We start from the raw sequence: 13890 nt of genomic DNA on the forward strand, positions 1-13890 counted from the left end.
TTGTAGTTATGGTTAGGGTGACGATTACCTGTAAGAAATCCCAGGCTAGATCACACGATAAACCCTAGGGCTGAGATTAGAGTCAGAGGTTATGACTAAAGGGTCAAGGTCATAGAGTTTCTCTCCTCTGGTCTCCTCCCAGTTCTCCAAGGCACTGAGGCCAGGCAGGAAGCATCGGTTTCCTCAAAGCCGCTTCCCTCCTGGGGCACAGTCTCGGTCACAAACAACCACCACCACCCCGCCCCGCCCCTCCTTCCCTCCGCTGTGAGCTCAGAGCAGTAGGACAAAGTGCTGCGGACAGAGGCCCGAGAGCAGCCATGGGCTCTGGAGGAGCGGGCCTCCTTGGGGCCTGTGGGCCCCTGCCTCTCCTACTTCTGCTCCTCACCGGTGAGTGCAGCCCTCCCCGACCCTGGCCCACACTCCCTTGATCCGAGGCCTGGCCACGGTGGGGAGGAGGCCCCCTTGCTCCTTTGCTTCCCTTTTGCAGTAGGGGTACCGGAGACAATGGTGAGGATGATGATGTTGAATGTGAGACAGACAGACAGATGGAGAGCTCCACAGGCTCTCACCTGGGGGCCACGCGTGCACGCTGGCCCTCGCCCCGCCCAGCTAGCATGTTATTTGGGAACTAACTGTCAGACCACAGGAGGCAGATGAGGCGTGCAGGGATTTGGGGGCCCTATTGGTAGTCAGGCCGGGCTCGCTTCCTTTTCTCTCCCAGGAGGCACGGCTCAGGACTCCCCACCCCAGATCCTCGTCCACCCAGAGGACCAGCTGCTCCAGGGCCCTGGCCCGGCCAAGATGAGCTGCCGGGCCTCGGGCCAGCCACCTCCCACCATCCGCTGGCTGCTGAACGGGCATCCCCTGAGTATGGTGCCCCCAGACATTCACCACCTCCTGCCCGACGGAACCCTGCTGCTGCTGCGGCCTCCTCCCCGGGGACGTGCCCACGATGACCAGGCCCCATCCACAGACCTGGGTGTCTACACATGTGAGGCCAGCAACCGGCTGGGCACGGCAGTTAGCCTGGGGGCTCGGCTGTCTGTGGCTGGTGAGGCCTGGGCGGGGAGAGCTGGGTTGGGGGTCGTCCTGGATGGGAGACCTGGGGGTGGGGCTCTGAAACGCGAGATTAAGTCTCCAGCGAAATGATAGGTCACACAGAACGGTGGGAAACGCCAAGGCAGGACCCGGATTGGGGGACTGGGTACCGCTCCCGGCCGACCCTCCATTCTCCCCACAGTCCTTCGGGAAGATTTCCAGGTCCAGCCTCGGGACGTTGTGGCCACTGTGGGCGAGCGGGTGATTCTGCAGTGCGCGCCGCCCTGGGGCCACCCAGAGCCCACAGTCTCATGGTGGAAGGATGGGAAACCCCTGGCCCTGCAGCCAGGGCGGCACTCGGTGAGTGTAGCCCCTGCGCCACACTTCATCCTGTCCTGGCCACAGCTCTGCACCCCCGCCCCCAGGCCCCACGTCTCCTGCAGAATTTGAGGAAGGGGGGGGCAGCGAGGCCTTAGGCTTCCCTCCCCACTCAGAGGTCCCCCTCGACGTGGGACACTTCACAATGCACCTGGCCCTGACAGGTGTCCAGAGGTTCCCTGCTGATGGCAAGAGCAGAGAAGAGTGACGCGGGGACCTATATGTGTGTGGCCACCAACACCGCAGGACAACGGGAGAGCCGGGCAGCCAGGGTGTCTGTCCAGGGTAAGGGGAGGGCGGTCAGCTAAACTCAGGGCTGAGGGGGGGGGCTCCAGTTAGGGTGGTGTGGTCTGGTTTTGGCTGGGGTTAGGGGATGTGGGGGCTCAACCGGGATCAGGGTCAGAGTGGTGGGGACCCCATTTAGGGGAAGTTCCCCCATCCTCGACTAGAAATCGGAGCGCTCTCCACCTGGGAATCTCCTCTGTGGCCGAGGGATTCCACTCCTCAATTCCTTCACTCTGGCCTATGAGCCCCAGCCCAGCCCTGTGCTCCCCACAGAGCCCCAGGACTACAAGGAGCCCCTGGAGCTTCTGGCTGTACGCATTCAGCTGGAAAACGCGACCCTGCTGAACCCGGACCCCGCGAAGGGCACCAAGCCTGGGCCTGCTGTGTGGCTCAGCTGGAAGGTGAGGCCCAGGACCTGGGGTGGAGCCAGTCACAGCTCCAGAAAGGGCTGGTCTTGAGAGCCCTGAGCCCTGCCCACTCTTTCCCAGGTGAGTGGCCCTGCTGCGCCTGCTCAGTCCTACACGGCCCTGTTCAGGACCCAGGCTCCCCCCGGAGGCCAGGGAGCCCCATGGGCAGAAGCCCTGCTGGCCGGCTGGCAGAGCGCAGAGCTTGGGGGCCTCCACTGGGGCCAAGACTACGAGTTCAAAGTGCGACCATCCTCCGGCCGGGCTCAAGGCCCTGACAGCAACGTGCTGCTCCTGAGGCTGCCTGAACAAGGTCAGGGACAGATGCCCCCCGGAACCCAGCAATATACCCCCGGCCCCATTTGGTCCTACTCTAGTCAGGGGGATAGTCGGTCTCACCCCTGGGCTCCCTCCTGCCCTTCAGCAAGGAGAGCTGCGAGAAGCTCTTATTCTCATTGGTATGGCTCTGACCCCGTGTCCCCATTGCAGCTCTTTTCCCTAGAGCCCTCTCCCCTCGGCATCCTTTATAGGCTCTCTCCCTCCCCCCAGTGCCCAGTGCTCCTCCCCAGGAGGTGACCCTAAAACCTGGCAACGGCAGTGTCCTCGTGAGCTGGGTCCCACCACCTGCTGAAAACCACAATGGCATCATCCGTGGCTACCAGGTACCCCCCACAAGCTGACACACCCCTTCCGAGTGGTCCCAGGACATCCCTACTCCATGGCATCCCATACTTGCTCTGGGCACTAAGAAACGGTACTTGTGCAGAGAAGCAGGGACCCTACTATCAGCCAGACACTGCCTAGAGCTACACAATCTCATTTCATCTCAGAGTCCACCCTGGGTTATTGTCCCCAATTTACAGACATGGAAAGTGAGGCTAAGGTGACAGGTGCAGGAAACAGAACAGGAGTCAAACCAGGCTGTGTCTGACTCTCAGCTTCTAAGGCAGTGTGGTTCCTGCACCAGCAACATCAGCATCACCTGAGAACTCGTTAGAATAAAAATTCTTAGGTCCTTTGCCAGGCTTTGTGACTCAGAAAATCAGGGATGGGCCTGCCAATCTGGATTTTAACAAACCTTCCAAGTGATCCTGAAGCACACTGACGTTTGTGAACCGCAGGTCTAACGCCTGTTTCGTCAGGTTCCTTTTGTCCCTCTTCTGTCAGTCTAGAGAGAAGTCTCTCCCACTTTGCAGGGGAGAAGAAAATAGGCAGTGTGGGTGCATGTGAGGGGTGTCTCCAGGTGAACGGCAGGACAGGGTGGCCACATGCCCAGAGTCTGATCTGCAGATGAAGGGCTCAGTGGCTGGGATGGTGCCGGAGGGCAAGCTCACCTCTGTTTGTGCTTCAGGTCTGGAGCCTGGGCAACACCTCATTGCCCCCGGCCAACTGGACCGTGGCGGGTGAGCAGACCCAGCTGGAGATCGCCACCCGCATGCCAGGTTCCTACTGTGTACAGGTGGCTGCAGTCACTGGCGCCGGAGCTGGGCAGCCCAGCAGCCCTGTCTGCCTCCTTTTAGGTGAGGACAGTGCCCACCGGCCCCGTCCAGACCCATTCAGGCCTCATTTTCCTCCTTCTTCCCCCACTCCACTTCCAGCTCCTCCCCCTTGTCTGCGCGACCCTCACTGCCTCCCCCACTCCCTCTGCCTGAGCTCAAATTCCCATACAGATCAGGCCATGGAGCGAGCTGCCCAGGAACCCAGTGCGCACGGCCCATGGACCCTGGAGCAACTGAGGGCAGCCTTGAGGCGGCCAGAGGTCATTGCCAGTGGGGCTGTTGTGCTCTGGCTGCTGCTGCTGGGCACTGCCATGTGTATCCACCGCCGGCGCCGAGCTGGGGTGCACCTGGGCCCAGGTGAGAAGGTGACGTGGACTCCCAGGTGGTCAGGGCTTTCCTGGGTCCAGCCAGAACACTACAGGGGTTTAGACTTTACCAGGTGCTGGAGACTCTGGACTGACCCTTCCTCCTGCTCTCTCCCAGGTCTGTACAGATATACCAGTGAGGACGCCATCCTAAAACACAGGTGAGAGATGAAAGGGCCTGAGATGAGGGAGGGGCAGAGGGGCCAGGGAAACTGGAGCTGGGATGGAGAATTGGCTGGAGTACTAGTCTCCCCTACTCCCAGGCCATTTGGCGTCCTAGTACCTGAATCTCCCTTGAACTTCAAGTGAGAATTAATTTCTCTCTCATTAATGTTCCTATCACACTACTTGACAGGTGAGTAAACTGAGACTCATCACTCAAGTGACTGCTACACAGCTAGTAGCTGCCTTCTGAATTCCTAATCCAGTGCTCTTGTTACCGAGCTCTCATTAATACTTACTGGACTCGCCTGCTGACTCGTTCTGCTAGGTGGAGAATAACTAGCACAAGAGGACCAGTCTGATTTCTAATTTTCTCTGTACACCCAGCATCTACCTAGTAGTCCCTTTGTGTTCAGGAAATCACCTACCCACGGAGGCAGCTTTCCTTCACAATAATCCCCCCAGAGTTCCAGCAGAGGGCGCTCTGCCCCTATGTGATAGGTTTTCACTCGTCCTCAGTGACAGAGCCCACCTGCAGGTACATCTGCTCCAAGTGCGTTTGGCTGCCAGAGCAAGTCTCCAGTTATGAGACAAGACACCAAGAAAGAAAACATCCTTTTTTCTCCTATTGGCTGAGTTTTACACTAAATAACCCTTTCATCTCTGCCCACAGTCTCCTGCTCTTCATCTCACTAGATTTCCTCCAGGAGATTTCACATTCCAGGTCTGCATCTTTCAACAAGAGTTTATCAAGCACCTACTATGTGCCAGACACATCCAGCTCTTGGACTACCATTTTGCTGTCAGTTTCTTAGGCCAGAGAAAGGTTCCGTGCTGGCTTTGCTCTGTTTCTGCGTTGTTCTGTGCTCATTGGTTTTTCCCTTCCAGCTACCTCCTGGGCTTAGTCTGCTTTGCCCTGAACTTTATCTGGCTCCCCTGGGACTCTATCCCTTGTCCTTGAGGGAGATTCCACTTTGATCAGTGTGTCCATTCATTCCTTTAGAGACAGCCACGCTAGTGTAAATGCAATCCAGAGTTGGGAGTGTAGAAACATGTACAAGTACAAGGAGGGGGCTGGGTGGGGAACTATGGGAGGAAGAAGATTTCACATTTACCCTGACAATAAGAAGGGGAAGGGCAAAGGGAACAGCAAGAAATAGCCTGCTGCGTTCTTAGGGAAAGACAAGACTTTCGCTCTGGCTGGGGCACATGGTGTGAGATGAGTCAGGGCAAAGGGTTAAGGCTGAGGGGCAGGAAGCCAGACCAACGGGGGCCCTGTTAGCCATGCTAGGCAGCTGGGCTCTATCTTGGGAGATGGGGAGCCACTGAAGGTTTTTAGGCAGAGAAGTGCTTTGGTCTGATCGCTGACGGCATGGTGCCCCATTCAGAGGGAACCAGGCTAGAGGCAGAGAAGCCAACATTCAGATAGCAAACTCCTGCTCTGCCAGCTGAGTGATCTCACATTTCTTCATCTCAGTGTACAGTATCAGCCTTGTAAGGAAGGCCTTACTGTTGCCATTTTGCAGATGGAGAACCTGGGGCTTAGAGAGGCTAATAGACTGGCCCAGGGTTGCCCAGCTAGACTACAGCAGATCTGGCTCCCGATCTGTGTTCTTCTTGTCTCAGAACAGAGCCACCTCTCTTTGATACCTTCCTAGCTCTGGGCAACTTGAACTTCCCCTGATCCCAGGATAAGACAGGGGCTCTGAGTTTGGGACAGCGGATCAGAGATCTTAAGGAGTCTGTGAGGGGTGGAAAAAGTAGTGAGAATAATACTCCACTCCCTTCTGCTCCCTGCTGAGCTGGAGGGCTTGGCCAATTATATTCTCCCTCCACCCGCTTCTCTGCCCCACCCTGCCCTCCGTGGCCCAGGATGGATCACAGTGACTCCCCGTGGCTGGCAGACACTTGGCGCTCCACCTCCGGCTCCCGGGACCTCAGCAGCAGCAGCAGCCTCAGCAGCCGGCTGGGAGTGGACCCCCGGGACCCACCAGACGGTCGTCGCTCTCGTGAGCTTGTCCTGAGGGATGGGGGTGGGGCAGGCCTAGCAGTGGAGCGGAGGTCCCAGGGCTGGAGAAGGGGGCCGTGGGTGGGATGTGGTCACCATAATTCCTCCTGTCGTTTTTATCGCAGTGATCTCCTGGGATCCCCGAAGCCCCGGTGTGCCCCTGCTTCCCGACACCAGCACTTTTTATGGCTCCCTCATCAATGAGCTGCCTTCCAGCCCCCCAGCCCGGCCAAGCCCCCAGGCCCCAGCTGCCAGGCGGCTCACACCCCAGCTGGCCCGGTTCTCCAGCCCCTGGCCCAGTTCAGACAGCCTCTGTGGCCGCAGGGGCCTCTCCTCTCCGCGCTTGTCTCTGGCCCCTGCAGAGGCTTGGAAGGCCAAGAAGAAGCAGGGTGAGGATGGGAGGATGGACACAGCCTGAATCGGGTGGTAGGGGGGACAGGAGCGGATATAGGGTGGCCTTGACGCCAGGTGTGGGCTGTACCCCACCCATAGCCTGTCCCAAAGGACCCTATCCCCGAGCACCCAGCCGTGAGTGTGCTGGCCTCAGCTTTTCTTTACACCGTGCTCTTGCTTGAGTTTTACCACACCAGTAGTGAGCCCTGTTTCTACAGTCAGCTCAATTCAGCAAACATTTAATAAGCACCATTGTATGCCAGACAGGGGGACACAGAGACACCAGATATAATCCTTGCTCTCTTCAAGCTCAAAGTCTAATGAAAGTGCCCGATCAGCACACAAGTAATTCTAGAACCTGGAGGGGTGTGACCAGTGCTAGCACGAAGCCTCAGGCTCTCGCAGCCTCTCTACTATGTCCTGTGCCCACGTGTACTATGTATATGCACAAGCTATGGGTCTGTCCAGGTACTCATCCCCAACTGGCTTCCCAGGGGATGAGTATTTCCCTTCTGTCCAGATTTCTCTCCTGACTCCCAGCTACTCACTTTGACTTTCCAGAGAGAAATAGAGTCTCTATTTCTTTAGCAACTACTCTACATTAGGTGCTTTACTTATACTTGTTATTTCATTTAATTCTTACAACATATTGGCTAGGTGTTATTTCTCTAATTTTACAGATAGGGAAAGAGGATCAGAATTGGGTAACTTGTTCAAAACCCCACGTCCATAACCTACAGATCTCAAATTTAAGCCAGAATGGTCCGCTTCCAAAGGCTACTCTGAACCTCTCTGTGAGCACCCTTGGGAGATTCTATTCTCTCGCTGACTCTTTTCTCTTGTTTCTGAACATTGTCTGCACTCTCTCTGCTGTCTTCATGAGCCTTCTGTACTGATTAGTAAGATTCACAAATGTTTAACAATCAGTTTTGTTAAGTGGATGTAATCCAACTTTTATTAAGACAAAGATGTAATTAAGAGCTTGTCCGATATCCAGAATTTTATGACTCTAAACATTAGCGAAGCTGGCATCCTTTCCAGCTTTGCCTCCGAGCTATTGCATTAGAAATCCTCCGTGATAATGAAATACCAGCTAAAAAGAGGTTGCAAAAGTCTCATTTAAAAACTAGCTTTTCCATGGAGAACCACACAGATTTGAATATAATGCATACCCCAAAAAGAGGTGAGCAATTTTCTACAGTTCTTAAGAAAGTTTCCAATTCTGAGATGAAGCTACCTAACCTCACTCAGAGATTTAGGTCCGCACCCCTTTTCTCCTCACCCAGGCCCACCCCACCACTGCCCCAGGATGGGCTGAGCACAGCAACTCCCCTGGGCTGGTGGACACTGAGCCCACCTCTGGCCCCTGGTAGCAGCAGCAAGATCTCATCCAGAGGCATGGAGCTCCTTTACTGCTGTCACCTAGTCCGAAAGACTGCTGGTTCCTTGCCTTCCAAAACTGGCAGGCTTTCTCAGTGTCCCCTACATCCTTGACCTGCTTATTCCTTTTTCTTATTATCTGACCTTAGTTGGATTTTTTCTCTGGGACTAATCATCTCACAACTGCTGTCTCCCATGTCTTATCCATCACATCACAGTCTTAGTTCACTTGCCGATATATACCAATACAATGTGTCCTCATTAAATAATTCATTCAAACAAATCTTTATCACAACTCAGCTGTGCCCAACAAGATTCCACCTAACCTTAATAATTTTATTGTCTAGTTTAATTCAAATAATATTGAAACTAAATTCAAGTAATTCCAGGCAAGGTGAAAGGAGAGTTTTTTGTTACCAGAATCCTTTAGAGGAAATGAAATGAGCTGGGATGAATATGGCCTTTTCCCTTCCCTTTCCATGCAAACCAGCATAAACAACATGTGCCCCCCTTTCTGAGCTTAGTCAAAAAGTCAGGCACAAGACAAGACAGAGCTGCTGAGAGGGGGGTTGGAGCACCCACAGTTGGCCTCCAGGATTGCCTGGGTCGTACGACAAATAGAGGAAATGAGTAAAAGCCACACCAGCCAAAGTACAAAAGGAAACCTTGTTGGAGGAAGTCTAGTCATTGTGTGGGTTTTCATCCCAGTGGCTCAGAAGGTCTGGCTACTCTACATGGATTCCTAGGGCCCAGATGGATTCTTTTTTTTTTTTTTAATTTATCTATTTATTGACTACGTTGGGTCATCATTGCTGCATACAGGCTTTCTCTAGTCGCGGCGGGCGGAGGCTACTCTTCTTGCGGTGCACGGGCTTCTCATTACAGCGGCGTCTCTTGTTGCGGAGCATGGGCTCTAGGGGCACAGGCTTCAGTAGTTGCGGCTCACAGGCTTAGTTGCTCTGCAGCGTGTGGGATCTTGCCGGACCAGGGATCGAATCCGTGTCCCCTGCATTGGCAGGCAGATTCTTAACCGCTGCGCCACCAGGGCAGTCCCCAGATGGATTCTTTTTTTTTTTAATTGTAACATTTTTTGTTTGTTTTTTGTTTTTTTAATTTATTTATTGGCTGCATTGGATCTTTGTTGCTGCACACGGGCTTTCTCTAGTTGTGGCGAGCTGGGGCTACTTTTCATTGTGGTGCTTGGGCTCCTCATTGTAGTGGCTTCTCTTGTTGTGGAGCAAGGGTTCTAGGTGCTTGGTCTTCAATAGTTGTGGCACATGGGCTCAATAGTTGTGGCTCACGGGCTTAGTTGCTCCATGGCATGTGGAATCTTCCCAGAGCAGGGTTCAAATCCGTGTCCCCTGCATTGGCAGGAGGATTCTTAACCCTTGTGCCTCCTAGGAAGTCCCCAGATGGATTCTGATGAATGCCTTGTCCCTGCTTTGAACCTGCCCATCGTGGCCCCCAGATCTCTGAGATCAGACTGATTTGACAGCTCTGTCTCTAGAGTCCTGCCTGGTCTCCGGTCCCCTTTCCTAAGTGGGCTTCTGATCATGTGACACTAACCTGAAGGCTGTTTCTCTTCTTTGCTTGATGTTCTCCTGTTCCTGGTCTTGGGAAAATCGCTTCCCTTTATTATTCTGTTCCTCACTGGTTTAAACTTGGATGCATTTTGGTTTTGGCATGACCAAGTCATTGCGCACAGCCGGGGCTTCTATATCGTCACAGTACACTCAGAGCCCTGTCTCCTGAGTGGCCATGTGGGCCTGATGATAGCTGCCATCTTGTACATGATTCTTCTCACCTTGGGTTTACACCTGCCTCTCTGATATCATCCATCCATCCACTCATTCATTCAACATGTATTGAGTATCCATGGGCAGGGCATTGCCTCCCTGGGCGAGACCAACACATCTTCCTATTCTAAATCTCCTCTTCCCATTAGCCAACTCTCTCCCGTCACACCTGACATGGTTTGGGGCTCCCTGGTTTTGTCTTCCTCATTCAGCTCAACTTGACAGCCCAGTCCATCTCCCCAGGTGAGAGACACTCAGGTTTATCAGGTCAGGACTATCCAGAGCCATGTGAGATATCTGCAATGTGAGAAGTGGAAATTAACAGATTCTCTCCAAGAAAAGGAGTATTTGCCTTCACAGAGCCAAAATTCACGAGAGTAGGTAGCAGTGTGAGGCTATAGAGATCAGGAAATTGGAATGTGTACAATAAAGAGAAATAAGGTTGTTTTTTAAAGTATCTATTAGGTGCCAGGAACTTTCCAACCTGTTTTTAGTTAATTGGCAAAACCATCCTTTGCAGTTGTTGTTTACAAACGAAACAGGCTCAGGAAGGTTAATGGATTTTCCTGACGTCACACAGCTAATATGTGGCTGAGCCGGCCTATGAGTACAGGTATTTGACTCCAAGGAGCACTGCTCCTTCTATTATATCACAGCTGGCTTGGAGGGAGGTTTGTCCCTCTTCTCTCTGGGTTCAGGGATCCTAAAGCTTAACTGGATGACCAAGCTGAAGATAGAGCCTCGGGTTGGGGTCTGAAACCCCAGCCGCCCGCCACCCACCCTTTGCTTTGCAGAGCTGCACCAGGCCAACAGCTCCCCGCTGCTCCAGGCCAGCCACCATGCAGAGCTCTGGGCCTGTGGGTTGGGCAACAGAGGCTCCAAGAGCCTTTCCCAAAGTCCAGGTGAGAGGAGGGCCAAAGAAGGCAAGGGGGGAGTGAAGCAGGGTGTGGGGCTTCTCCTGTCCCTGAAGAGGCTGGCTGGGTGGGGGGTGGGGCCAGGATGCAGAGGGCCTGGACCTGGTGGGTGTTCTGCTGTCTCACGCCCAGGCTGTTGTTCCCCAGGAGCTGCGCCCCGGGCTCTAGTTGCCTGGCGTGCCCTGGGACCACAGCTCCTCAGCTCCTCCAGTGAGCTGGTGACGCGCCCTCTGCCCCCAGCACCACTCTCTGCTCGTGGAGCCCCCACTCAGAGTCAACAGACCCAGTAAGAGCGCATAGGGTCAAGAAGCAGGGTGGGGCACTGGGGATGTGGGGGTGTGTGCTGAGCATGGTCTGGGCTGGGGGAGGGGTGGCAGGGACCAGAAGAACGGCACTAACCATCCTGCCATCTTACCCCAATCAGGCACCCGGGGGAGCCCCAAGCCCCCTCCTCGCCACGGCCAGCAGCCCCCATCCTCGCCCTTATCCCCTCTGGTCCCCCCAGCCCCTCCAGCGCCCAGGCCTCTTCCATCTCTGGTCCAAGCCCAGCATCCAGTCGCCTGTCCAGCTCGTCACTGTCGTCCCTGGGCGAGGATCAGGACAGCGTGCTGACCCCTGAGGAGGTGGCCCTGTGCCTGGAGCTCAGTGAGGGTGAGGAGACCCCCAGGTGAGTGGCCGGAGGGGGAACCAGTGGATACACATAAGCGCAAGAGGAGTATGCTTGCCTCTACTGCCTCCACCTTCCTCAACAGGACTGTTTCTGCCACTCCATGCCTCGCCCCGCCCCCCCAACCGTGTCCTGTCTCCTGTTTTGCCTCTTCCTAGGAACAGTGTCTCTCCAATGCCAAGGGCTCCTTCACCCCCCGTCACCTATGGCTATATCAGCGTCCCAACAGCCTCGGAGCTCGCGGACATGGGCAGGTCTGGAGGAGGTGTGGGGTCCGAGGTGAGGGGCTTGCTGTGCCCACCTCGGCCCTGCCCCACCCCTACCCCCAGCGAGGGCTCCCTGGCCAACGGCTGGGGCTCAGCCTCTGAGGACAACGCCCCCAGTGCCAGAGCCAGCCTGGTCAGCTCCTCCGACGGCTCCTTCCTCGCCGACGCCCACTTCGCTCGGGCCCTGGCTGTGGCTGCGGACAGCTTTGGCTTTGGTCTGGAGCCCAGGGAGGCAGACTGCGTCTTCACAGGTACGTGAGATCACGGTCTTATGCCTCACCCCCACCCCTGGAGTGGACACCTTCCCCCGGCCAAGCGGCAACGCATCCTGACCATCGCGTCCGTGGCCATCGTCCTTAAAACAGCTAGTTTTTATCGAGGGATGACGATGTCCCGGGCACAGCGATAAGTGCTCTCCACGCATTCGGCCTTAACAGCAACTCTGAAGAATATTCTCTATCATTCTTTTCCAAATGAGGAAACTCTAAGTCCAGCAGGTTTATTAACTTGCCCAAGGTCACCCACCAGAACAAGGACAAATTGCTCAAGTTAAAAGCCCAGAAGCATTCACACAGTCCATCCTGCTGCCTCCAGGACCCTCCTCTTACCAGACGGGGGTCCCCAGGAAAGGCTGCTCCCCAGCCCAGTGACTTGGATTCGCCCCCACTGTGGGAGGTTCTGTTTTCTCTCTTATGTCCCCCTGTGCTTTCAAGGCCTTCCTCCTGCCCTGTCTGTGGCGGGGTGGGGAGTGACTGGGCTGCTCGTTTCGCGTGTCTGACAGGTGGGACCATCATCCCCAGGTCAACAGGAGGTAGTCAAGGCTCCCCGTGCCCCTTTGGTGTTCCCTCCTCAGACACTCTGTCACATCCCCTGGGCCCACCTCACAAGCCCTAACTCTACCTTTTACCCCTCCCCCCCCAAAAAAAAGCAGTCTGGCTTGTGCTGAATAGGAGAGCAAGGATTACCTAGGACAGAAGGCCAGGGCTGGGCTGGGAGGAGAGAGATCACGCTGTTCTCTCTGAAGAAACCAGTGGATGTCTTCCTTTCCCTGGGGCAGAGGCCCCTGGGGATGTGGCCACTGAGGTTGATGGACTGAGTGGGGCTGGGTTATGTCTAGGGTTGGGTGTATGCCTTAAGCAGCCCCAAGCTTTCTGCCCTAAACTGGTCCCTGGGGGTGAAGGCCAACTCTCCACAAATATCTCTACCCCCCCTAACAGATGCTTCGTCTCCTCCCTCCCCCCGGGATGACCTCTTCCTGACCTCTGCCCTCTCCCTGCCCCTGTGGGAATGGAGGTCAGACTGGTTGGAGGACATGGAGAAAAACAACACCCAGTGGTTGGGCAGGAGGCTGCTTCCCCGGCCCCCCGACTCTCGGATCTCTTCCCAGAGAAGTCAGCTCAGCTGTCCTGCACCCAAGGCTGGCGGTAACTGTCGGACTGGCTGGCTGATGTGGCAATCTTGACCGGAGGGGTTCTGGGTGGGGAGCCAGAAGGAGCCTGGGGTCTGGCAGGAGAGCTAAAGAGCAGGGGGATAAATCCATCTTCCTTCATCTTCTCGTACAGACTCCTCATGAACGGGTCCTGAGACTGCCAAGAGGAGAATCAGAACCCCCTCTCCCGTCAGCCATCAGCCTGGGCTGTGGACTGTGGATCTTGGCCTGTGCTTTTCTGCAGTTGGGGTCCACCTCGCCTGGCTTCCCGGAGAGTTCTCCCTCCCGGATTGTGAAAACAAATGAAAGAAAAACAAAATGAGAACAAAGCGGACCCGGAGCCCCCAGGAGCAAAAAGTCATCTCCACCTGACTCCCAGCCCTTGCTTTTCCCTCTGCTCCATCCACGCCCACAACCAGGTCTTTTGGGCCTAAGAAGCAGCCCTAAATCCTGATCTCCCCACCCACTTGGATCCCAGGAAGTGGGGGAGCCAGACGTCTTTCTGGAGGACAATGGCAGCTCATGGGAGAGGGCTGTGGAGAAAGGAGCTTCTCCTCTCAGGGCCTCCCTTCTCAGACTTTTCTGGACCATTCCTAACTCTCCCCAACCATACCACAAAGGGACATATAGAGAGACTCCACTGAGGCACTGAGGCCCTACCTCAGCACCAAGACAAAGGGTTCAGGATGAGTCTAGGGAGGAAGCTGGAGGAGGGGTGAAAAAGTGGGACAGATGCACCCTCCTCATACTGTTGTCACTATAAGCTGAAGGAATTTGATACCATAAAGCTACGATGACTTGAGTTCTGTGAGATCACTCTACGGAGCACCATTGGGGGGGCGGGGGGGGGACCTGGGTTAGAAAGGGATCGGGCATTCATTGACACTCGGGGTGTCACTCCTTTCT

At 55.3% G+C, this 13890-nt stretch overlaps 1 protein-coding gene across 3 annotated transcripts; it reads left to right on the forward strand.

The window, feature by feature from the left end:
* Window positions 1–253: 253 nt before the first annotated feature.
* Window positions 254–13786, forward strand: ROBO4 (roundabout guidance receptor 4). 3 transcript variants are annotated; one of them, XM_057695864.1, is made up of 18 exons: window positions 254–387; window positions 722–1051; window positions 1241–1398; window positions 1581–1701; window positions 1975–2102; window positions 2190–2418; window positions 2655–2767; window positions 3457–3625; window positions 3776–3961; window positions 4088–4130; window positions 6004–6140; window positions 6265–6528; window positions 10503–10610; window positions 10770–10908; window positions 11047–11289; window positions 11448–11806; window positions 12773–12979; window positions 13118–13786. In XM_057695864.1, exons 1-18 carry the CDS (start codon window positions 318–320, stop codon window positions 13126–13128), a joined length of 3015 nt encoding a protein of 1004 aa, XP_057551847.1. In that variant the 5' UTR covers window positions 254–317; the 3' UTR covers window positions 13129–13786. The 3 variants fall into 3 exon arrangements, with proteins under 3 accessions (XP_057551847.1, XP_057551848.1, XP_057551850.1); XM_057695865.1 differs by having other exon boundaries at window positions 11128–11289; XM_057695867.1 differs by lacking the exon at window positions 254–387 and having other exon boundaries at window positions 929–1051; window positions 1589–1701.
* The last annotated feature ends 104 nt before the right edge of the window (window positions 13787–13890 follow it).

This window comes from Hippopotamus amphibius, chromosome 9 (genome assembly GCF_030028045.1).
Source record: "Hippopotamus amphibius kiboko isolate mHipAmp2 chromosome 9, mHipAmp2.hap2, whole genome shotgun sequence".
Lineage (NCBI taxonomy): Eukaryota > Metazoa > Chordata > Mammalia > Artiodactyla > Hippopotamidae > Hippopotamus > Hippopotamus amphibius.

Bases quoted from the DNA above. Each gene is read 5' to 3' on its own strand.
- ROBO4 (XM_057695864.1), top strand. From the start codon at position 318: ATGGGCTCTGGAGGAGCGGGCCTCCTTGGGGCCTGTGGGCCCCTGCCT. The intron at 388-721 runs GTGAGTGCAGCC...TTTCTCTCCCAG, and splicing joins CCTACTTCTGCTCCTCACCG to GAGGCACGGCTCAGGACTCC. The intron at 1,399-1,580 runs GTGAGTGTAGCC...TGGCCCTGACAG, and splicing joins TGCAGCCAGGGCGGCACTCG to GTGTCCAGAGGTTCCCTGCT.